General features: G+C 42.8%; 1 protein-coding gene across 1 annotated transcript; it reads left to right on the forward strand.

Annotated features, from left to right (window-relative positions):
* Positions 1-6400: 6400 nt before the first annotated feature.
* TRIM21 (tripartite motif containing 21) lies at positions 6401-14587 on the forward strand. The gene is made up of 7 exons (XM_034995181.1): positions 6401-6506; positions 7555-8009; positions 8481-8576; positions 9639-9869; positions 11670-11692; positions 12362-12462; positions 12709-14587. The coding sequence occupies exons 2-7, from the start codon at positions 7602-7604 to the stop codon at positions 13257-13259; spliced, it is 1410 nt and encodes a 469-aa protein (XP_034851072.1). The 5' UTR covers positions 6401-6506; positions 7555-7601; the 3' UTR covers positions 13260-14587.
* Positions 14588-25506: the final 10919 nt, after the last annotated feature.

Here is a 25506-nt window from a genome sequence, read left to right on the forward strand (position 1 = left end):
TTCCACTCCAAGTCCCAGTGTGTCCTGCAGATTCGAGAACAGGACATTTCAAGGTTCTGTCTGCATGAGGCCATCAGCATTTCCTGAGGTTTTCCTGGTGGTTTTCCTGATTAGGAGACCAAACTCTGTCCTCCATGGGCTGCACCCCAATATAAGGCTTTCCCATACCTATCACACACCCTTTTTCTCATTCATTGAAATTTTAGAAATTTTTTAGGTTCTTATGTTTCAGGCTCTAAAAAGCAGATAATTTTTTTTTAATTTTATTATGTTATGTTAGTCACCATACAATACATCATTAGTTTTTGATGTAGTGTTCCAAGATCCATTGTTTTCATATAACACCCAGTGCTCCATGCAGTACGTGCCCTCCTTAATACCCATCACCAGGCTAACCAATCCCCCCTCCCCCGTCCCCCCTCCCCTCTAAAACCCTGTTTGTTTCTCAGAGTCCATAGTCTCTCATGGTTCATCTCTCCCTCCAATTCCCCACCCCCTTTTTTCCCTTCCTTCTCCTAATGTCCTCCATGCCATTCCTTATGTTCCACAAATAAGTGAAACCATATGACAATTGACTTTCTCTGCTTGACTTATTTCACTTAGCATAATCTCCTCCAGTCTCCATGTTGATGTAAAAGTTGGGTATTCATCTTTTCTGATGGCTGAGTAATATTCCATTGTATATATGGACCACATCTTCTTTATCCATTCATCTGTTGAAGGGCATCTCAGCTCTTTCCACAGCTTGGCTATTGCAGACATTGCTGCTATGAACATTGCGGTGCATATGGCCCTTCTTTTCACTACATCTGTGTCTTTGGGGTAAATACCCAGGAGTGCAATTGCTGGGTCATAGGGTAGCTCTATTTTTAAATTTTTGAGGAACCTCCACACTGTTTTCCAAAGTGGCTGTACCAACTTGCATTCCCACCAACAGTGTAAGAGGGTTCCCCTTTCTCCACAACCTCTCCAACATTTGTTGTTTCTCTCCCTGTCCATTTTTGCCATTCTAACTGGTGTAAGGCGGTATCTCAGTGTGGTTTTGATTTGGATTTCCCTGATGGCTAATGATGATGAACATTTTTTCATGTGTCTGTTAGCCATTTGTATGTCTTCTTCAGAGAAGTGTCTGTTGTTCATGTCTTCTGCCCACTTTTTGACTTATTTGTTTTTTGGGTGTTGAGTTTGAGAAGTTCTTTATAGATCTTGGATACCAGCCCTTTATCTGTAGTGTCATTTGCAAATATCTTCTCCCATTCTCAACCCTGTGAGTTGCCTCTGTTTTGTTGACTGTTTCCTTTGCTGTGCAGAAGCTTTTTATCTTGATGAAGCCCCAAAAGTTCACTTTTGCTTTTGTTTCACTAGCCTTTGGGGATGTATCTTGAAAGAAGTTGCTGTGGCCGATGTCAAAGAGGTTACTCCTATGTTCTCCTCTAGGATTTTGATGGATTCCTATCTCACATTGAGGTCTTTCATCCACTTTGAGTTTCTCTTTGTGAATGGTGTTAGAGAATGGTCAAGTTTCATTCTTCTGCATGTGGCTGTCCAATTTTCCCAGCACCATTTATTGAAGAGACTGTCTTTTTTCCATTGCATGTTTTTTCCTGCTTTGTCAAAGATTATTTGACCATAGAGTTGAGGGTCCATATCTGGGCTCTCTATTCTGTTCCATTGGTCTATAGGTCTGTTTTTGTGCCAGTACCATGCTGTCTTGGTGATCACTGCTTTGTGTAATATAGCTTGAAATCGGGCAACGTGATGCCCCCAGCTTTGTTTTTCGTTTTCAACATCTCCTTGGTGATTCGGGGTCTTTTCTGATTCCAAACAAATTTTAGGATTGTTTGTTCCAGCACTTTGAAAAATGTCATTGGAATTTTGATCAGGATGGCATTGAAGGTATAGATTGCTCTGGGTAGCATAGACATTTTAACAATGTTTATTCTTCTGATCCATGAGCATGGAATATTTTTCCATCTTTTTGTGTCTTCTTCAATTTCTTTCATGAGTGTTCTGTAGTTCCTAGAGTATAGATCCTTTACCTCTTTGGTTAGGTTTATTCGAGGTATCTTATGGTTTTTGGTGCTATTGTAAATGGAATCATTTCTCTAATTTATCTTTCTACAGTTGCGTTGTTAGTGTATAAGAAAGCAACTGATTTCTGTGCATTGATTTTGTATCCTGCCACATTACTGAATTGCTGGATGAGTTCTAGTAATTTGGGGGTGGAGTCTTTTGGGTTTTCCACATAAAGTATCACGTCATCTGCGAAAAGAGAGAGTTTGACTTCTTTGCCAGTTTGAATACCTTTTATTTCTTTTTGTTGTCTGATTGCTGTTGCTAGGAGTTCTAGTACTATGTTGAACAATAGTGGTGAGAGTGGGCATCCTTGACGTGTTCCTGATCTTAAGCGAAAGGCTCTCAGCTTTTCCCCATTGAGGATGATATTCACTGTGGGTTTTTCATAGATGGATTTTATGAATTTGAGGAATGTTCCCTCTATCCCTATACTCTGAAGAGTTTTAATCAGGAAAGAATGTTGTATTTTGTAAAATGTAAAAGCAGATAATTTTTAATGGATACTTACCTATGTTTTTTTATTAACTATGTTGAAATATGTACATCTTTCTGATGAAATTGTTTCTTGAGCTTTTCTAGCTCTGCATTCAGAAATGCATTCTTTGCCTTAAAACTAATAAATATGGCTAATGCTAGTTTGTCTCTCAAATCTGGAATGGGAGGGAAAATGGTAAATGGAAGTAGATGGATGAAACCTGAGACCAATTCCATCTGCTCCTGAGAGACTATTCTATTCATTCTGAAATCTACACTATCTGGTAGTCTTTTAAATGGTTCACAATATTGGGGTTCCTATATTCACTGTACTTTACCTAGAGATTAATCAGGTTCCAGTCCTATCCTGTAGTGATTTATGCCTCCAAAAGAAAGCACGTGTAAAAACTAAAATGGACTCTTTAGTAGACAAGCGGGAAATAGAGAAGTCTTTATATAAAGAAGATGGTATTTGACTTGAGACTGAGAAGAGTTGGTCTTAAATAGGTAGAAATAAAATAAAAGGCTTGCCAAGGGGGCACCTGGGTGGCTCAGTTGGTTAAGCATCTGCCTTCAACTCGGGTCATGGTCCCGGGGTCCTGGGATCGAGCCCTGCATCAGGCTCTCTGCTCAGCCAAGAGTCTGCTTCTCCCTCTGCCCCTCACTCCTCTCATGCGTGCTCTCTCATAAATAAAATCTTAAAAAAAAAAAAAGTCTTCCCAGGACTGTAGTTAAGATCATTGTATATGGAATCAAACAGGGCTTAAACCCCCTATTACTAAACTAGATACCTTGTGCCAGGTACCTAGACTCTAAATGCATCAGTTTTAATTAGTAATAATCAGGTGAACAAGATGACCCATCCAGTGGATATTGATCAGTCTCTGCTCCAGTGACCTGTTGCCATTCAATGGGCTTTTATACAAGAGTCCATATCAGTAGAGGTAAACAGAGAAGCCTCAGTGAGGGGAAACCCAGGCTCAGGTAGAGCCTCTATCCTTGCTGCTCTGGACAGATACATAAAAGACCAACACTAAGCCTGAATTTTCACTACTTTTCGAATACACAGTCTTCTAGTGGCACATTGGTTGAATTGAACCAACAGCAATTTGTCCTCACAAAATTGGTGGTAATATTCCAAAGACAGATTCATTTTCTCTCCTACACTGCTTCTGCCAGCACCATGATTTTTAGACTTACACCATCAGGATATCCCAACATCACTTGCACCTGAGGAACTGATTTTGCAATCAAAGAATTCTGATAATGGGATTGCCCTATGGAATGCCTTAGTCTTACAATGTACACCATCAGCCAGAAAAAGTCGGCCCAATAAGACTATGAGATGCCCTGCTAAAGGCACAGCTATGACACCAGTTTGGAAACCCCACCCTATGAGATAGGAAGGTTGTCCCATAAATTCTGGTAAGTGATTAAAATCAATGACTATATCGTGGGCATTTTTTCATATCTACTATATATACACACTTCAGAGAATCAAGGGAGGAGGTATAAGTGGCCCCTATTATCACCAAATTAGTAACTCCTTTATAGAACACTTTCTTTCCATCCCCCAACATAGGGCTCAGCCTGTTTGGGAGGGCCTAATTAAAAAAAAAAAAAAAGACTTTCTACCAGAGTAAGCAGACCTGGTTCTAATAAATTGGAATTTGCAACTATCCCGTTGCTCTGTGGGTCTCCTTCAGCCATTGATGAAATAGAGGATAGGCTTTCTATACCAGCTGGAGTGACCTATTCCTATTACCAAGGAGAATTTAAGTGGCTGGTACATAATGGGGCAAGAAGGACTATGCCTAAAACCCAAAATATACATTGGAGATTCCTAGTTATGATTACCTGATGACAATGGCCAGTGCATTAAAGACAGGAACATTAAGGATACTGATCCTTCAGGAATGATTTGGATGACTCACCAGGAAAAGAACACTGAAGTACTAACATACTGGCAGTGAGTGAGGGAAATTTGGAATGAGTAGCAACTTTGGTCTTATAGCCAATACCAAGGTGGAGACTGTTGCAGCATGCATGTGTTATATTCATCGATCTATATGCATATTATTGAACATGTACCAAAGCAACCCTGTGGTATGTATTAATATCTTTATTTAATAGGTAAGTACATTGAAGCTCAGAGAGATGGCACGTGGCTGGTAAATAGCCGGGTTAGCCCTGAATCCATGACTGCCCTATCATGAGATCTATGTTTTCTACCACACCCAACAGTGGCTTACTCAGTGCCTATAGGAATGAGTGAATGCAGTGATGTGAAGCAGAGTCATTTTCTGAGTGTCTGCAAATTCATACATAGGTCTCTTCCTTTGATTTTTTTTTTTTTTCCCACTTTGCTTTCTGGAACTATATTCCGGGAATCAAATCAGTACAGTGATACAGTTTGGATATTAGAGGTCACCTAATAACCTTCCACTATACAAATTCTCTTAAAAACAGAACTGAAAATTTCAAAGAGGCATGAAGTGTTTTTAGGTTTCCTAAATCTATAGAAAACATTTAGCAAAGTTCAACTAATGTTTTTACCTTAAGTTACACAGGGACAAAAAAATATGAGCTGGAAGGAATTGAGAATTATTCTAGTCTCATCACCCTTCCTTTTTTTCCCCTTCCTCCTCTACAGCTTTTAACCACATCCCTCCCAGCTGCCCCTACAGCCTCTGCTTGAGCTGATGGGGCAGTCTGTTATCTCTGGGCTGTCACTAAAATGAGGGTCTTCCCTGGACCTTTAATTCTCATGCACCTACTTACTATGTCACTTCAAGCAAGTCACTTTACTCCATTCAGCCTCCATGTCCTCTCCTGGAATGTGAGTTTAATAACTCCTCAATCACTAAATTGTTATGTGGCTTAAATCCTATAACCTGACCTAGCAACAGTATTCACAATAGTCAAAAGATGGAAGCCACCCAAGTGTCCATTCATAGATGAATGGATAAACAAAATGCATATACAGACTTTGGGATATTATTCAGCCTTTAAAAGGAAGGATCCTGTCACATGCTACAACATGGATGAACCTTAAGGACGTTTTGTTAAGTGAAATAAGCCAGTCACAAAAGAACAAATACTGTATGATTCCACTTATATTGGAGCACCTAAAGAAGTCAAATTCATTGGGACAGAAAATTGAATGGTAGCTGCGAGGTGCTGAGGGGAGGGGATAATGGGGGAATTATTGTTGAACAGTCTCAGTTGGGCAAGATGAAAAAAGTTCTATGGATGGTGCGAATGGTCACACAATGAAGTGAATGTATTTAATGCCACTGAACTATATACTTGAAAATGGTTACGATGGCAAATTGTTATATTTTACTACAATTCTTAAAATAAAAAAAACCTCAGAAAATCCCTAGCTCAGTGACAAGTACACAGTTGGTGCCCACTAAATGTCAATTCCTTTCTTACCACTCACCGGCGTGACACCTGCCTTGGGGTCATGCGGTATAAATCCCTCACCCCCTGATGTTAAAAGAATATCAAGTCTTTCCTCAGAAGGACTTGTTTCTGGAAGTAGGAAGCAGAGGGTGGCGTGTAAGGGAGAGCTCCAGGCGCTGTGGTCGCCCTCCAAACCTCCCCAAGAGCAGCTCCCAGACGTGGGCACGGCACAACACGTTGGTGTGGAGTAATGATGACCAGTGTCAGATGGAAGAATCATGTTGTCTCCTTTCAGATGCGATATTTTATCTTATTAGAATCTGAGGACACGGGAGGGAGGGCGAAGCAAGGACGAAACGCTGCGCAGCTCTCTCTGGGGCCAGCCCGGGGCTTCCGCCCCCTGCGGCGCCCGAGCTCTGCCCCGCCTCACGCAGCGCCCTCTCCTCCCACTCTCCGCCCCTCGGCCCGCCTCCTGGGCGACGGGACTCCGACGGGAAATCGAAAGTGAAGTAGGGAACCTGCTGCCGGCTGCTCAGTACCCTGAGAAGGTGAGTGACTCGCCCAGACCCTAGTGCCCCAGCCCTGGCTGGGGGACCGCTCTCCCCTGCCCCAGCTTCGAAGGGCCCCTTCCATCCATTGCTCACCCCTAGAGCCTGTAGTCCCAGTTCTCCCTTCGCAGTGGGGCTCGCTCAGCCCCAGCCCCGCAGTCCGGCCCCCCCGCCCCGGCCGCGGCTGGCAGCCTGCCTGGAAGGGGGCCCGGCTGTGAAAGTGAATTCCAAGCCACCCGGAAGGAGGAAGGGGCCAGGGCCGCCTTGCTGCTGCCGCCTGAGCGGGGCCGAACCGGGGCGGCATCCTAGCCCGGAGCATGGGCCAGGGACTCCCGTCGACAGTTCCCCTCTGAGGGTGAGGGTTAGGAGTTAGGGTTAGAGTTAGAGAGGGGCAGGATGGTTTCAGATGTTAGAAACATAGGAGTCCGTGCCCCAGAGGCAATGAAGACAGCTACCAGGTTCCCAGGAAGGAGAGGAGAACCCAGGGAGCGCTTGACCACACGTTTGTGTGTATAGAAACACAAACATGGAAGCCCATACATACCTACAGGTATATATGCATACAGATACACATATATAATAAATATGTACGTAATCACAGATATATATAATTCCTGCCATTATTGTGCAGATTAATGATGTTTGCAAAGCATGAAGCACCTTCTCAGGCACATGGAGTGTGCATAGTAAATGTCCCCTATCATTGATGATGAGCTGCTCAGCAGGGGACTGGTGACCCGAGAGGGGAGAGGATGAACAGGAAAAGCCTGGGAGCAGAGGATGAAGCAGAGATGGCCATGATGAAAATAGAGCTGTAAACAGCTTTATCACTGAAGTTCTCAACATTCACAGTCTCTTTGGGGGACTCAGTTTCGCCTTCTGTCTGACTAGATAAGTAGATGAGACTAGAGAGGAGAAGCTCTTATTATTCAAGTTAATGTTCTGGTCTTATTTTCACCCTTTCCACTTCACTCATCCTCATGTTTTCCTTTGGATTGTTTTTTCTCACACAACACTTACCTTCTTTCTTTTCTCGTCTCCCCACTAGGCTACCCCAGAATCTCCACAGCGCTGCTTACTAAGAACACTATCCCTATGGCCTCAGCAGCGCCCTTGGCAATGATGTGGGAGGAAGTCACATGCCCTATCTGCCTGGATCCCATGGTGGAGCCTATGAGCATTGACTGTGGCCACAGCTTCTGCCACAAGTGCATCTCTGAGGTCGGGAGAGATGGGGGCGGCGTCTGTCCTATATGTAAGCACAAGTTCTTGCTCCGAAACTTCCGACCCAATTGGCCACTAGCTAATATGGTGGACAACCTCAAACAAATGGGCCAGAGTGCCAAGGAGGGCACACAGGGGGAGCAGTGTAAGGTACACGGAGAGAAACTGCACCTGTTCTGTGAGGAAGATGGGAAGACCCTTTGCTGGGTGTGTTCCCAGTCCCAGAGCCACCGTAACCACCACATGGTCCCTATTGAGGAGGCTGCTCGGGAATACCAGGTGAGGCCTTAGCACAGAGGCATGAGCAGGTAGAAGGGAGATGTGTCCCTGGGAGGGGGGGGTGCTTTGTTCCCCAGAGCTGGGGAGGCAGAGTCGCCTGTGGAGTGGAGGGGTTGGGGAAATGTAGGGGGTCTCCCACCTTCCATGTCTAATTTAAGCAGAACTGCAAGCTCAGCACAACTTTCTCATTCCCTAGGAGCAGGGAATATGCTTGGGAAAATGCTGCAAGGATCACATTTCCTTGTAGCCTCCTGGTTAATTAGGAATGAGTAGTGCCCCACCCCATACCACCCCCCCAACAGTATGGCTGTATTTTTAAGAAACATCTGCTGAATTCCTACCCCAGTCAGACCGTAGTCTTCCCTCTTTCTCTGCACTCAGGCTTTTCAAAGTACCAGCATGGTGGTCATCTTCATGCCACCCCACCCCACTTTTTGGTCTGGTTGGGCACTAATCTATCTTTCTCTGCAGGAGAAGCTACAGGTGGCATTAGGGAAACTGAGAAAAGGACAGGAGTTGGCTGAGGAGTTGGAAGTGAATATTGCAACAAAGAGAGCAGCCTGGAAGGCAAGTGTCGCGTCCCAAAGGGAATCTCAGATCAGAAGCCAGGGCAGAGTCCAGGGTCCCGGTCTCAAGCCCTAACCATAGCTATGCGCATCTGGGGAGTGATAGTATATCTCACTCTCCAAGAACCAGCTGTTCTCTAGGTCTCCTGATAGAGGAGATTAAAAAGGAGAAAATTCCCAATCAGAAAAATCAAGAGTCTTAGAAGAAGGTGCCAAGAGGAACAAGACATACCCTAAAGCTCCTGATCCTTGAGCCTAGTCTTAAAACATGACAGCACCCCTGCCTTTGTGTCTGGGACAGAGGTCCCCTAGGAGAGATGCCCAATGGCTAGACCTGTCAGGAAATGACAAGGGCTGTGAGGAACAGAGTTATGGGAATGACCAAGGTCAGACAGAAAAACCAGTGTGAGCAGGTAGTTGCTTGACCGTGTCCAGATCACTGGTCCAAAGTAGAATGGACAACTAAAGCTTGTTCTGCCTCTAACTGGGAGATGGGGCAGTCAGGGATTAGAGGAATGGAGGGAACTCATGGCAAAGCCCAGAAAAGGAAGATGTGGGATCAGAGAAGGGTAAGTCAGACTGTGGTGGCAAAAGGAGTCATTCTGTGTCATCGGGTGACCTTCAGTCACTAACAGGAGAGGACAAGCAAAGATTATCCCAAAGACTCCCTTTCCTCAGGACTGAGGAACAGTGTTGTGAGCCTGTGTTTGGGAGGTTGTTGGCAGTGGGGACGGGTCACTCTCTCAGGAACCCACAGAGATATGAAGACAGAGTGGCACCGTTGGGGGCTAACTAGGTTTTGAAAGAGGCCATAGAAAGTCTGATACCACGGGCAGTACAGCTGTGGTTGTGGGGCAGCTACAGCGGGCCCCCCCATAATCCCATCTCCCTCTCAGCCCAGAGGCCTCACCCACGCACCTCCCCAGCAAAACAGTATGTGTACGTACATATGTTCTGAGACCCAGAGTGCTGAGTCTATGGGAATAGAAATAGACATGAACACCTTCCTTCCCGAAGCTGAGGAGATTTTGATCAAAACCTTCTCTTTCCATTGACACCAAAGAGCCAGGTTGAGACACACAAACTGAGGATTCACGCAGAGTTTGTACAGCAGAGAAACTTCCTGGCTATGGATGAACAGCGGCAACTACAGAGACTAGACACGGAGGAGAGGGAACAGCTGAGAATCCTGGGGGAGGCTGAGGCCATGCTGGCCCAGAAGAGCCAAGCTCTGCAGGAGCTGGTCATGGAGCTGGAAAGGAGGAGCAGAGGCTCAGCCCTGGAGCTGCTGCAGGTGAGCCGGCCCCTTCCCTGCAGCCCAAGGAGAAACTGAAAAACGGGCAGCCTCGGGGAGCTCTAGCATCAGCAAATGGAAACCCGGTGCCTGGAATAACCGGAATTCAGACCCATGAGTGGTTTGCATTCAAGCCCTGGAAAGGTCCCGATTTAGGAGGGAATTTTCCTTGCGGCAATTAAAAAGAACATGCATCCCTGTTAGAGCCTGCTCTGACACATACAAGGTTCACGACCTTGAGAAAGTTCCTTAACCTTGCCGAGTGTCAGATTTCTCATGTGTTAAGTGGATAGTATAATATTAAATATCCCAAAGGATTTTTGTGAGGATTAAATGAGAGAAACAACAAAAGCTTCTACATGAGGGTTTGGCCATAGGAAAGTTCTCATACATGTAACTGAAAACACGGCCCTAGAAATGGAGACAGTAGCCCAGCCCCAGCCCTGCCACCAATTGTCTCCATCATTCTAGGGCAAGTGCTTTTCTTTTCCTAGACCTACTTTCTCCATTTGTGAAACAAGCGGGAGGAAGTGGACTGAATAACAAGGATTCCCCAGACGTTAGTCACGATGTATCATCTTCACACTTCTGGCATTTCTGTGGACTACCCAGATCCTGTTAGCATGTTGTTTCCTTGACCTGTCTCACTCTTTCATCAGAAGAAATTTAGCATAAAAGGAAATTTGCCCTAAGCACTAATAGCCACGAAATCCTGTGTTAATATGTTACGGATTTTTTTTTCTATTTTCATGACAACAATGGCCATTTCTTAAATAGCACATAGGACACGCTTCAATGTATTCATTCTGTCATGACAATGCAGTGAGGTATGGGTGCTGTTATCCCCATTTTGTAGATGGGAAAACAGAGGGGCAGAGAGTTTGAGAAACTTAGAGACTAAAGCTGAGTAACTTGACCAGTTTCACCCAAACAGTAAGAGGCAGAGCTAAAATTAAGGTAAGCATATAACTATTTTTTTAAAAAACCTCACCCACGTGTGTTCTACTTAAAATCATCTCTCATCCCCTAATATGTTTGCCTTGTTTTGGGAAACTGTCGACCAGAGGGTCTCAAAAGTTCCTTCTGCTCTAACCTCCTGCAGTTTTTCTCTTCCCCAACCTTTTCAAGGTCTCTGTCAGATGTGGTCATGAAGCCATTCTTGTGTTTTTTATATTTTGTTTGTTTCTTCTCATTCTCTAAATCTTGCTTCTGCCCAACACTGAGCCATGCTTTCTAACACTTTTGACTGGGCCTAGGAGTGTGTCCGTTCCCAGGGAAGGGCTCCTAAGTCCTGCCACAGCATATTCTCAAATGATTCAATTTCACATGCATGAGAAAGTAGCATTAACTCCAGCGTAAAACAGAGCCCTTCCTTCCCAAACAATACAAGCCTGCAAATGAGATGGAGCAGTTTCTGTGCATCGTGACCTGGCCATTCTCACCCTGTGACTGTCTCTGGGCCTCAGCCAGGCTGGGCTACTTATTCCTTTCCACTGTCCCCCCACTCCTCTACCCACAAATCTGGGCTTTCTGATTTGTCTTCTGAATCAGAGTCCTTAAACTGGTCATCCTTCCCCTCGCTATAGGTCATACCCATGCCAGTTACCCTGGTTACCCCACAAATATCCACACCCTTTCTCCTCCAAGCTGGTCAGAAATATTTCTGGTATTGGCCCAGAGGAACAATAGGGTAGAGCAATGTCCCATGGGCTTCAGGGGGGCATCACCTCACCCACAGAACTGAGGTCTCCATGAGAAACCAGTGATCCAGAATTTACACTCTATCTCTTTTCTCCTCAGGAGGTGAAAAGTGTCCTGGGAAGGTAAGGAGAGGTTTTCTTTGTAAGAGGAGAGGGTGACAGGAAGCATACATACCTGTGGAAAAGGTTTTTGAGTTAGAAAAACATGCACTGATGTTTTCCCCATTCTCCTCCCTATTTTCAAAGACCCAATCATCCATAAAATATTTTCTGGTCTGAAGCTAATTAATGGGCATCTCAATTGGTGAGTTGCCCAAAGTAATTGGACTATAAGAGCTTCACAAAGTGAACCCTGACAAACCGGGAAATTCTGAGTCCACAGCCTGGTGGGTAAAAAGAATCTAGCTGGTTACAAATCTCCCAGAAAGAGCCAGGTGTGAGACCAGCAGCATGGGGCATGGGCAAGACTCCTTGGGGATCCTTACGGAAGTGATTCCATCTGTAGCACATGCCTCACCTGTAAAATGAAACAATGTGCTTGCCTGCTTATCTCAGGCTTGGGGAAGAGATATAGACTGTCCAGTAGCTTCAGGGGGCCCATGTAACCAGGAAGGCCTAGATAGGAACCAAGTCCTGCATCTTTTTGCCTTCCACCCGCCCTCCCACCCCGGGATCCTAACACAGGTGTTTGTAAATTTGCACTAAATTGTTATCCACAAGGGAGGTTATAGTGTCGTGGTTCAGGAGGGTGGGGCAGGAGTTGGAGACAGAGTCTGTAACTGTTTGCCCCAGGAGTGAGTCTTGGAACCTGAAGGAGCTGGACGTCACCTCCCTAGACCTGAGGAGTGTGTGCCTCGTGCCAGGGCTGAAGAGGATGCTGAGGACATGTGGAGGTGAGGCGAGTACCAGGAGTGTGGGACTGGGGAACAAAGTGGGTGATGAGGGTGCAGAGTGAGTCCTAGGGTCAGGGAGAAATGCAGGTCAGGGTAGGTGAGGCAGGGACAGAGAGGCAGTTCCCTCAAAAGTCAGGCCTGGGGTTCCTTTCCTCCCACAGTGAGGCCACAGTCACCTCCCACCACCGGCCCAGGGTTCCTGATTCCCCTCCCTCTCCCATCCTGACTGTGGTCCTCTCTCTGCAGTACACATCACTCTGGATCCACACACAGCCAATCCGTGGCTCATCCTTTCAAAGGATCAGAGACAAGTGAGGCTTGGAGACAGCCAGCAGAAAGTGCCTGAAAATGAGGACAGATTTGACAGTTACCCCATGGTCCTGGGTGCCCAGTGCTTTGACTCTGGAAAGGTTTACTGGGAGGTAGATGTGACAGGAAAGGAGGCCTGGGACCTGGGTGTTTGTAGAGACTCTGTGCAAAGGAAGGGGCACTTTTTGCTCAGCCCCGAGAATGGCTTCTGGACCATTTGGCTGTGGAACAAGCAAAAATATGAGGCTGGCACCTGCCCCCAGACCCCCCTCCACCTTCAAGTGCCTCCGCGCCAAGTTGGGATCTTCCTGGACTGTGAGGCCCGCATGGTCTCCTTCTACAATGTCACTGACCATGGCTCCCTCATCTATACCTTCTCTGAATGTGCCTTCGCTGGACCTCTGCGGCCCTTCTTCAGTACTGGTTTTAATGATGAAGGAAGAAATGGAGCCCCTCTTGTCCTCTGTCCACTGGAGATGGGATGGTAAGGATCCACTGACCTGTGGCGGCACTCTCTGGACACCAACACCTCTCTTGTTGGTGCCCTTCTCAGCCACTGACCCTGCCTCATTTCCCCAGGAACTCTGAACCACTTTCTCTGCAGAGGGGTCAGGATACCAGCAAGCAGACTTTGGCAGGGAATTCACTGAAAATCTACATCAAATGACCTTCAACATCAGCATTCCTGCACTAGAGTGCTTTCTGATTCCCTCCATGAAACAAACTACTTATATTTGGCCCAAATCACCTAGATCAACCAAAACTTGTTTCTTCCATCTTTATGTGACCCAAATCTTGTTTCCTCCTCTCCATCTCTAGACCTTTGGTTAAATTTCTTATACACCTTGCATGGTTTACAAAGGGGCTTCCTAAATGCATTGGGCCTCAACCTATCCCATTCGATCCTTGTTCTTGTATACATCAAGGATTACTGTTGCAACATACACACATCAGATCCTAAGTGGCTCCACACCACCAATAGAAAAACAGTCATCCTTTGAAAATAAAGGCTGAATGATGTATGCCTTAGATTGCCACATTACATATCCAGCCCCTGGCTCCCCCATCCCTACCATGCTCTTCCAACCACATCTTGTTGATAATGGAGTTGGTCAAAAGGTATATCAATCTAAATGGAAGGTGGGATGGATTTTTGATACGTCAACTTGTCTAGGCCATAAGCCCCCAGTTTTTCAATCACTTATCTAAATGTTGCTGTGAAGGCATTTTGTAGATGTTATTAAAGTCCATAATCATTTGACTTTAAGGGAGATTGGATTAGGCCTGCCCAACTTATCCAGGACAATTAAGTGAAAGACCTTAAGGGCAGAACTTCACTGAAGTTCACTGAAGATGATCCATCTACCAATAGTACCTTTAGCTCCTGCCAGAGTTACAGCCTGCTGTTCCTGATGCCCTGCCTTGCAGATTTAGGACCTGCCTTGCCAACCCCCACAATTGCATAAGTGAATTCCTTACAATAAATCTCTTCACATTTATCTACTAGTTCTGTTTCTTTGGTGAACCTGATGGTTATGAAGGCCAGGACTGCAGTAACAGCATCACCTGGTGATAGCAAACACTCTCTTGAGTTTAAACTGTTAAGATTGGAACAAAAAGTGCTACACTCAAGCAGTAGTAAGCTGTGAGAGAACAGCTATCCTTCTAGTAACCTGAGTCCTTGTCTAAAATAGAATCTCAGGAGGAGAGGCTGGGAAAATGGCAGAGTAGAAAGACCCTAAGCTCACTTCCTCCCATGGATACAACTAGATAACACACACATCAGTGTAAACTCAGAAAATGACCTGAAGACTGGCAGAACAAACCACCACTAAAGATAGAGAAGAGGCCACATTGACAAGGTAGGAAGGGTAGAGATGTGGCCGAGAGCTAAATGGACCATGGACCACCCACAGGAATGAGGGAGCCACTGGAGCAGAGAAGGGCAAGAAGCAGACTATCACTCCAGGGAGCTTGCATGGGGAAGACCAATTCCTATAAACTTTGGCTTCAAAAACTAGAAGGGCTGAATTTGATGAGTTCTTACAACCAGTGGGACTTAAAGCCTGGAATTTTGAAAATTAGCTGGCTTGGCCCTGAGAGAGTCCTGAGGATGATAGGAAGTTGAGTGCCAGACTTTAAAGAGCATGACAAACAGCCCTCAAAGATTCAGCATAGAAGCAGCCATTTGAAAAAACACCTGGGGCATGTTGGAGGGAGTGTTACTCATCTCAGAGTGCATCCTGGAGGGGCAGGGTTTGCTGAGGCACTCCTCCAGGAACAAAGGAGCTGGTAGACCCTATCTCCCTTCCCCATCACCCAGCACAAACACAAGGCCATCTGCAGGATACAGCACAGTGCCAACACTATCAAACTTGCTTACACCAAGCCCTGGCCACCCACATGTCGGCAGATCTGCCTTTTCCAGTCATGCTTGCCTTGGCCCCAGCACTGCAGTCCCCTCCCCCAGAAGACCAGGACAAACATTGCCAACACTCTGTTTCCCAACCCATGCACTTTGTGGGGCCTCAGTCCTGGAGATGGCAGTAGCAGGCCACCTCCAGAGGAAGACTAGGGCACACCTTGTTAAAATTGTACACCCTGCCCACGTGCTTTGCAGAACTGGCCTGGTCCCAGCAGCTGCAGTGGTGGCAGATCTCATTTCAAAAGCAGACCAGCATGCACCCTGTTAAAACCATATGCCCCACCTGGGCTGGGCTGGTCTCAGAGGCAGTGGCAGGTCCTCTCTTGCTGGCATGCATACCTTGCAGGCACAGTGCACCCACCTCCTCCAATTCACTCTTGGCCAGAGCCCATACACACTAGGGCCATGAGCCTGGCAGTGTACAAACAGCCCCAACAGGGGCCAGCACCACTCCAAAGTGACTCCTGCCTTCAGGTGAGGGGAAGATAACTACACACATCAGTCAGATGAGTGCCACAGCAGTGGGCTGGGGGCAGACAGTTGGTGTGATTGCAGGTCCCACCCACCAACAAAATCTCAGGGCAGAACAGGGAAAGCACACTGCAGTTTGGTGCTACTAAATCTTTAACAAATGCATGATCTGACTAAACTGAGGCCCAAGGACACCCTAGACTGGCCCACTAACACCACAGGGACCAAACATTGCCCACAACAGGCAAAGAGAACCACTGCAGATAACTGAAGGAAAAAGTGGCCAAGACACAACAGCAGGGCACACACACATACCTAGGAGCCACCTCTGAAGTGCCAGATTCTGGTAAACAGGGGACACTGCCCTGCGGGGCACTACAGGACTTCATAAGGCCATTACTTTTTTTTTTTTTTTTTAAGGCCATTACTTTTAAGAGCAGGAGACATAGCTGATGCTCCTAACACACAGAAATAGACACAGAGAGTAAGATAAGATGTCCCAAATGAAAGAACAGGACAAAACCACAGCAAGAGACCTGAATGAAACAGATATTATTTATCTGCTAGAGATAGAGAATTTAATGATCATCAAGATAATCAATGGACTTAAGAGTAGATTACATCGGTGAGATCCTTAAAGCAATAAAGAACAAATCAGAAAAGGAGGGCACAATAAAATTTAAAATACACTAGATGGAATAAATAGACTAGAAGATGCAGAAGAACAAATTAGCAACCTGGAGGACAGAGTAATGGAAAGTAATCAAGCTAAGCAGGTGAGAAAAAAAATATTAAGCAAATGAGAATAGACTTAGGGAATTCAGTGATTCAACCATAATAACATTCACATTATAGGGATCCCAGAAGAAGAGAGAAGGGGACAGAAAATGTATTTGAAGAAATAACAGAAAACTTCCCTAATCTGGGGAAGGAAACAGATATCCAGATCCAGGAAACTGATCCCCCCAAAAAAATTAGCCCAAGGAGGTCCACATGAAGACACATAGTAATTAAAGTAGCAAAAAGTAGTGATAAGGAGAGAATTTTAAAAGCACTGAGATAAAAGACAGTTACATATAAGGGAAGCTCATAAGACTATCAGCAAATTTTTCAGCAGAAACTTTGTAGGCAGGAAGAGAGTGACATGATATAGTCAAAGTGCTGAAAGGAAAAAGAAATCTGCAGCCAAGAATATTCTATCCAGCAAGGCTATCATTCAGAATAGAAGAGGTAAAGAGTTTAGCAAACAAAAGCTAAAGGAGTTCATGACCACTAAACCAGTCCTACAAGAAATGTTAAAGGGAACTCTTCGAGTGGAAAGGAAAGACCATAATAGTAAGAAAGTAGGAAGAACAAAAGCAGTAAAAATGAGTATATCTGTACAAATCAGTCAAGAGAGTCACAAAAAGATGTAAAGTATGACAATATATACCTAAAACATGGGTTCAATCTTAAGTGACCATCAACTTAATATAGACTGGTATATGCAGATGTTATATACAAACCTAGTATATATACCCACAAATCAAAAACCAGCAATAAACATGCAAAAAATAAAAGAATCCAAGTATATCATTAAAGAAGTCCAGTAAACCATGAGAAAAAAAAAGATGGGAAAACAACAAAAACCACAAAACAAGTAACAAAATGACAATAAATATATACCTATCAATAATTACTTTGAAAAATCAACAAAGAAACAGTGGCTTTGAATGACACACTGGATCCGATGGATTTAACAGATATATTCAGAACATTCCATCCTAAAATAGCAGAATACATATTCTTTTCAAGTACACATGGGACATTCTCCAGAATAGATCACATAGTAGGCCACAAAACAAGTCTCAACAAATTTGATCATGGTATGGTCAAAGTTTTACCATGTATCTTCTCTGACCACAACATTATGAAACTAGAAAGCAACCACAAGAAAAAATCTGGGAAGTGTACAAATACATGGAGGTTAAATAACATGCTACTAATCAATGAGTGGCCAACCATCAAAAAAAAAAAAATCAAAAATTACATGGAGAGAAATTAAAATAAAAACACAACAATCCAAAACCTCTGGGATGCAGCAAAAGTTTGCTAAGAGGAAAGCTTATAGCAATAGAGGCCTATCTCAAGCAGCAAGAAAAATCTCCAATAAGCAACCTAACCTTACACCTAAAGGATCTAGAAAAAGAACCAAAAAAACCCAAAACCAGCAGAAGGGAGGAAATAATAAGTGATATAGAAACTAAGTAGAACAGGGGTGCCTGGGTGGCTCAGTTGGTTGGGCAACTGCCTTCGGCTCAGGTCATGATCCTGGAGTCCCAGGATCGAGTCCCGCATCGGACTCCCTGCTCAGGGGGGAGTCTGCTTCTCCCTCTGATCCTCCCCCTCATGCTCTCTGTCTCCCATTCTCTCTCTCAGATAAATAAATAAATAAATCTTTAAAAAGAAACTAAGTAGAACAGATCAATGAAATCAGGAGGTTGTTCTATGAAAAGATCAACAAAATTGATAAACCTCTAGCCAGACTCATTAACAAAAAGAGGACTCAAAATCACAAATGAAAGAGAATAACTGACACCACAGAAATACAAAACATTGCAAGAAATTATGAAAAATTATATACCAACAAACTGGACAACCTAGAAGAAATGAATAAATTCCTAGAAATATATAACATACAAAAACTGAAGCAGAAACAAAATTTGAAGACTGATTACCAGCAGTGAAACTGAATCAGTAATAAAAAACTCCCAATAAACAAACGTCCAGGTCTAGATGGATTCATAGATGAATTCTACCAGATATTTAAGAGTTAATACCTACTCTTCTCAAACTTTTCCAAAAAATGAGAGGAAGGACAATATTATCCTGATGCCAAAACCAGATAAAGACACCACAAAAAAGGACAAGTACAGGCCAATATCCCTGATGTACATAGAAGCAAAAATCCTCAACAAAATATTAGCAAACCAAATCCAACAATACATTTTAAAAAATCATTCACAATCAAGTGGGATTTATTCCCTGAATGCAAGGATGGTTCAGTATTCACATGTCAATCAACATGATATATCACATCAACAAAAGAAAGGGTAAAAACCAAAAGGTCATTTCAATAGATACAAAAAAAGCATTTGATGAAGTACAACATCCATTCATGATAAAAACCTTCAACAAAATAGGTTTAGAGGGAACATACATATCTCAAAATAATAAAGGCCTTATATGAAAAACCCACAGCTAACATCATACTTAATGGGGAAAATAGGAGAGCTTTTCCCCTAAGTTCGGGAAGAAGACAAGGATGTCCACTCACCACTTTTATTCAACACAGTCCTGGAAGTCCTAGCCACAGTGATCAGATAACAAAAAGAAATAAAAGGCACCCAAATGGGTAAGGAAGAAGTAAAACTTTCACTATTGCAGATGACATGATACTCTATACAGAAAAACCCTAAAGACTCCACCAAAAAAACTTCTGGAACTGATAAATGAATTCAGTAAGATTACAGGATACAAAATTGATGCACAAAAAATCTCTTGCATTTCTATACACCAATAATGAAGCAATAGAAAGAGAAATTAAGAAAACAATCCCATTTACAACAAAAATAATACCTAGTAATAAACTTAAAAATTTAGGTGAAAGACTTATACTCTGAAAACTATAAAACATTGATGAAAGAAACTGAAGATGACACAGAGAGATTCTATGTTCATGGATTGGAAAAACAAATATTTTTAAAATGTCTACACTACCCAAAGCAATCTACATATTTAATGTAATCCCTGTCAAAATATGAAGAACATTTTTGTAGAACAATCTTAAAAATTGTATGGAACAATAAAAGACCCCCAAATAGCCAAAGCAATCTTAGAAAAACAAAACTGGAGGCATCACAATTCCAGACTTCAAGTTATACTACAAAGCTGTGGTGATCAAAACAGTATAGTACTGGCACAAAAACAGACACAAAAATCAATGGAACAGAATAGAAAGCCCAAGAAATAAACCCACAAATATATGGTCAATTAATCTTTGACAAAGTAGGCAAGAATATGCAATGGGAAAAGGACAATCTCTTCAACAAATGGTGTTGGGGAAACTGGACAGCTACATGCAAAAGAATGAAACTGGACCACTTTCTTTCACCATACACAAAAATAAACTCAAAATGGATTAGCTATTTAAATGTGAGACCTAAAATCATAAAAATCCTAGAGGAGAACACAGGCAGTAACCTCCTGGCATCAACTGTAGCAACTTTTTTCTAGATATGTCTCCTGAGGCAAGGGAAACAAAAAGCAAAAATAAACTATTGGGACTACATCAAAATAAAAACTTCTGTAGAGGGAAGGATACAACCAATAAGACTAAAAGCAACCTACTGAATGGGAAAAGGGTTTTTTTGTTTTTTTGGTGCAAAATGGTGGTTTATTAAAGCACGGAGACAGGACCAGTGGTCAGAAAGAGCTGCTGCACCAGAGTTGTGAGGGGTGGCTGATATACTATGGGGTGGGGGAGGTAAGGAAAAAGGAAGGTTTCAAAAGAACTTTCATACACTAAAGAGGACCTACAAGATACCAGAGGCCTTGCCATTGTCAAGTTAAGGTTGTTTTTCCCCTCTAGTAAGGTATTAACATTAAGATATTTGGGAGATTCCTGGAAGAATATCACACATGGTTCTTCTCTCTCCTCTTATTAATGTGTTCTATCACATTGATTGATTTGCGAATGTTGAACCACCCTTGCATCCCGGGGATAAATCCCACTTGGTCGTGGTGGATGATCCTTTTAATGTATTGTTGGATCCTATTAGCTAGGATTTTGTTGAGGATTTTGGAATCCATATTCATCAGGGATATCGGTCTGAAATTCTCCTTTTTGATGGGGTCTTTGCCTGGTTTGGGGATTAAGGTAATGCTGGCCTCATAGAATGAGTCTGGAAGCTTTCCTTCTGTTTGTTTTTTGAAACAGCTTCAGGAGAATAAGTATTATTTCTTCTTTGAATGTTTGGTAGAATTCCCCAGGGAATCCATCAGGCCCTGGACTCTTGTTTTTTGGGAGGTTTTTGATCACTGTTTCAATCTCATTACTGGTTATTGCTCTATTCAGGTTGTCAATTTCTTCCTGTTTCAGTCTTGGCAGCTTATAGGTTTCCAAGAAGGCATCCATTTCATCCAGAGGAGAGAGAAGAACCATATGGTCCTCTCAACTGATGCAGAAAAAAGCATTTGACAAAATTCAGCATCCTTTCCTGATTAAAACTCTTCAAAGTATAGGGATAGAGGGAACATTCTTCAAGTTCATAAAATCCATCTATGAAAAGCCCACAGCGAATATCATCCTCAATGGGGAAAAGCTGAGAGCCTTTCCCTTAAGATCAGGAACACGTCAAGGATGCCCACTCTCGCCACTATTGTTCAACATAGTACTAGAACTCCTAGCAACAGCAATCAGACAACAAAAAGAAATAAAAGGTATTCAAACTGGCAAAGAAGTCAAACTCTCTCTTTTCGCAGATGACGTGATACTTTATGTGGAAAACCCAAAAGACTCCACCCCCAAATTACTAGAACTCATCCAGCAATTCAGTAATGTGGCAGGATACAAAATCAATGCACAGAAATCAGTTGCTTTCTTATACACTAACAATGCATTTGTAGAAAGAGAAATTAGAGAAATGATTCCATTTACAATAGCACCAAAAACCATAAGATACCTCGGAATAAACCTAACCAAAGAAGTAAAGGATCTATACTCTAGGAACTACAGAGCACTCATGAAAGAAATGGAAGAAGACACAAAAAGATGGAAAAACATTCCATGCTCATGAATTGGAAGAATAAACACTGTTAAAATGTCTGTGCTACCCAGAGCAATCTATACCTTCAATGCCATCCCGATCAAAATTCCAATGACATTTTTCAAAGTGCTGGAACAAACAATCCTAAAATTTGTATGGAATCAGAAAAGACCCTGAATCACCAAGGAAATGTTGAAAACGAAAAACAAAGCTGGGGGCATCACGTTGCCCAATTTCAAGCTATATTACAAAGCAGTGATCACCAAGACAGCGTGGTACTGGCACAAAAACAGAAGTATAGACCAATGGAACAGAATAGAGAGCCCAGATATGGACCCTCAACTCTATGGTCAAAGAATCTTCAACAAAGCAGGAAAAAATATGCAATGGAAAAAAGACAGTCTCTTCAATAAATGGTGCTGGGAAAATTGGATAGCTATATACAGAAGAATGAAACTCGACCATTCTCTAACACCATACACAAAGATAAACTTAAAATGGATGAAAGACTTCAATGTGAGACAGGAATCCATCAAAATCCTAGAGGAAAACATAGGCAGTAACCTCTTTGACATCAGCCACAGCAACTTCTTTCAAGATACATCTCCAAAGGCTAGAGAAATTGTGATATTGTATCTTTGCTTCTGGAACAATGTATTTGACGAAGATCATAATCTAGCTGTTACTATTTTAATGAAGTTAGAGACTTTACATCAGTAATTACCTCCCAAATATTCAAGTCTAGCAATCATGCTTCATTTCATGTTAAAAATTAGTTGTATGAAAGTTTTGACAAAGTTCTAAATTCCTACAGAAGTGTTGAGTGTGTGTGTGTGCATGTGTTTAAAAACAGACCATCTCAGGATGCCTGGGTGGTTCAGTCAGTTGAGCATCCGACTCTTCATTTCAGTTCAGGTCATGATCTCAGGACTGGGAAATCAAGCCCCTTGTTGGGCTCCCTGCTCAGTGGGGAGTTTTCTTGAGATTCTCTTTCTCTCAAGTCTCTCACTCTCTCCCTCTGCCCCTCTCCCCACTCGCTTGCTCTAAAATAAAATCTTAAGAAAAAAATACAAAGTTTCAGAGTAGTATCATTGGAATTTACCCCATCCTGACGGTCACCATTATTCTAAGACTCAACTGGAAAATTGCTTCCTTTTGTAGCTTAAACATGGATTTTTAAGCCAAGTGATCTGTTTTCATATTAGTAAATCTAACTTGATTTCAAATAAGGAGATAATCTTTCCTGATAACAAGGGTTAGTAACTGAACCAGACTAAGCATAGGAGTCTAAGACTGTAGGAAGTGAGGAAAAAGCAGGAGTCAAGAATCTTGATCAAAGACTAGGCAGAAGACTCCATTGCTTTTCTTTACAGGTATGTAAGGGGTTATATGTGCAGGAGAGGGTAGGTGAACTCGTGGAAACCAAGTGGATGGCAAAAATTAAGGGGCCAGGAGAACAAAAAATTCAGTTAAGAGTCTAACATGCCATATCAGGGGTAAGTTTGAGGAAGAATGCTACAATAGACCATCAGAATTCGAGGCCTCTTCTTCCCAAGAAGAGCATATTTCCTCCATGGAAAAAGGGCATGCATCCCCCAATCCCTATTTCATGATGATCTCTAGCTAGAGCAGACTTGAATGAAACCCCACAACACTAGAGGCCAGTGATGCATAGGACATCACATAATATGTTCAAGTTCAAGGGGCCCATTTAACATTTCTAGAAGTTTGGCCACAAGTTTGTCTTTTCTGAGGGGGCAGTCTTTTTAGGGGATGTAGGCTCCCCAAAGGAAAAGCTTTAAGTTAGCTGCTTGTATCTCCCAGAATGGGCCTATGGATGAAGGTGCTGACGACAAATGGAAACACCCCAATGTTGGATCATTTGGGATAGTGGGGAAACTTCAATAGATCTCTGCACCCTACTGAGAACACCAGCTCCTAAAGAGTTTTCCTGAACTTTATGCTAGACTACTGAACGACACAAAAGTTAGTACTGAATAGCTCATAAAAATACACTTGGATTATTTCAATGAGGAAGGCAATTCTGCACTTGGATAAGAAACTGATTAACACAGGGGAAGGGAAGGAAAAATAAAATTCAGAGAGGGAAGCAAACCATAAGAGACTCTTAACTATAGGGAAGACTGAGGATTGCTGGAGGGGAGGTGGGTGGAGGGATGGGGTAACTGGGTGATGGGCACTTGATGTAATGAGCACTGAGTGTTATATGCAGATTACTACATTCTACCTCAGACTAATAATATACTATGTTAACTTGAATATAAATCTAAAAACAGTGGGAAAATAAAGGATTAGTATGGAATATGATCTATATTCCTTTAATGCCCTTTGAAAGATAAGAGTAAAGACTAAAATTGTGCTTATTAAAATTAGTAATCATTTGCCTGTTTGGACTGTGCTTAAGTGTATACTGCTCCTGAATTGAACACATGGGTGATGGCTCAAACAGGTGAGGTCATGAGGCTTATCACTGGGAGACCAAATATGGGTAGGAGTGAGCTTAGGGGAGCAGGAGAATTTCAGCTTGCTACTCGCTCACCTGGTCAACTGCTATGCATCCTGACATTGGGGCTTCATTTGGGGGAATAAATGCTCGTGGAATGAACAAATCTTTTTTGTGGCATGAAACTTCAGAGGCTGCTCCTCTCCTGGTTTACATGGTTAGGTAGTCGTACCAACAGAAGATTGACTTCCATAAATATCAAGCTAGTTGATCATATAATTCAAGAAAACCCATCTTTTTATTCAGCCATACTATTTGGAGTGTTTCACCTTGTCTTAACCCACGAGTTTGAAATCCTGAATAGGTGCTCGCATTGTCTTGGTGTTAAAGGCCATCTGTACTCCTAGATGTTTTTCGGTCAGGACTCAGTCATTTAATAAACCTTGACTAAGCATTTATTATGTATCAAACAGTATGCTCAGTTCTGGAAATATAAGAGAAAAAAAGTAAGATCCCAAGCTTCATGAGGCTATCATTCAAGAGGTAGAAATAGACATTTCACAAGTTAAAAAACATTGAGATAGTCAGACTCTGATAAGTACACCATGGAAAATAAGAAAGGGGATTGGATACAATAGAAGAGGATACCATAGGTGAAGAAAGAACTGTCTGGAAGAACATTTCTCAATGAGAAGGAGTCCTCTGTAGGAAAAGCTAGTTGGAGAACATTTTAGGCTGAGGGTACAGTCTGTACAAAATTTCAGCAGCCAGAGAGAGGATGAGAATTTGCCAATATAGCTCCTGGGTTGCAAGGATCTACTTTACAGACTCTCTTTCTCTTCCATTTCACAACCTTGAAAATTACCTAACTTTTTAAGCCTCAGAATTCCTATCTTCATTGCAGAATTTTTAATGGTGTTATGTAAGTTAGACAAAACACCTAGCAGGGTCTCTAGCATGTAACAGGTGTTTAGTAAATGATCACTCACTGTCATCACCACTAGAAAAATAAAAATCTAAAAAAAAAAAAAATGGGAGGAAAATAGGTTTTCTTTGCCACAAAAAGTTCTTCACCTGGAGCCTGAAATATCCTTGACTGATGCCATCTCAGGAGGCAAGAAACCATTAATACTTCCACTATTCAGCTGAGAATGTTCTTGTTTTAGGATTTCTCCAACAGACTCAAACAAGATAGGAGATGGAAAATTCTCCAAGAGATTACAAACCAAGTGCTCAACCCAAGGGTTTGGGTAGGCAGAGGTTTATCGTCCATCCAAAAAAAAAAAACCTGAACAAAAAGGCTTAGGGTACCTCAATAGGGAAAAATCACTGGTAAGCACAGGCTTGCTGAATCTTCAGGTAAAACTAATACCCATAGAAGGACATTAAAACAAATCCTGATGGAATTGTCAGGTAGATATTTCTTCCAGAATGCATGAGGAGACTAAGGGACAGGGACTGGATTTCTGCTTCAGAAGTATCAGGTATGGTTAATGTTGCCAAGTGGACACAAATTGAAGCCTTATGTCAAGGACTGAATAAAAAGCTCTGGGATAAATTGGGGTGGG

This window comes from Mirounga leonina, unplaced genomic scaffold, assembly GCF_011800145.1.
Source record: "Mirounga leonina isolate KUSES-001 unplaced genomic scaffold, KU_Mleo_1.0 Mir_92, whole genome shotgun sequence".
Classification (NCBI taxonomy): domain Eukaryota; kingdom Metazoa; phylum Chordata; class Mammalia; order Carnivora; family Phocidae; genus Mirounga; species Mirounga leonina.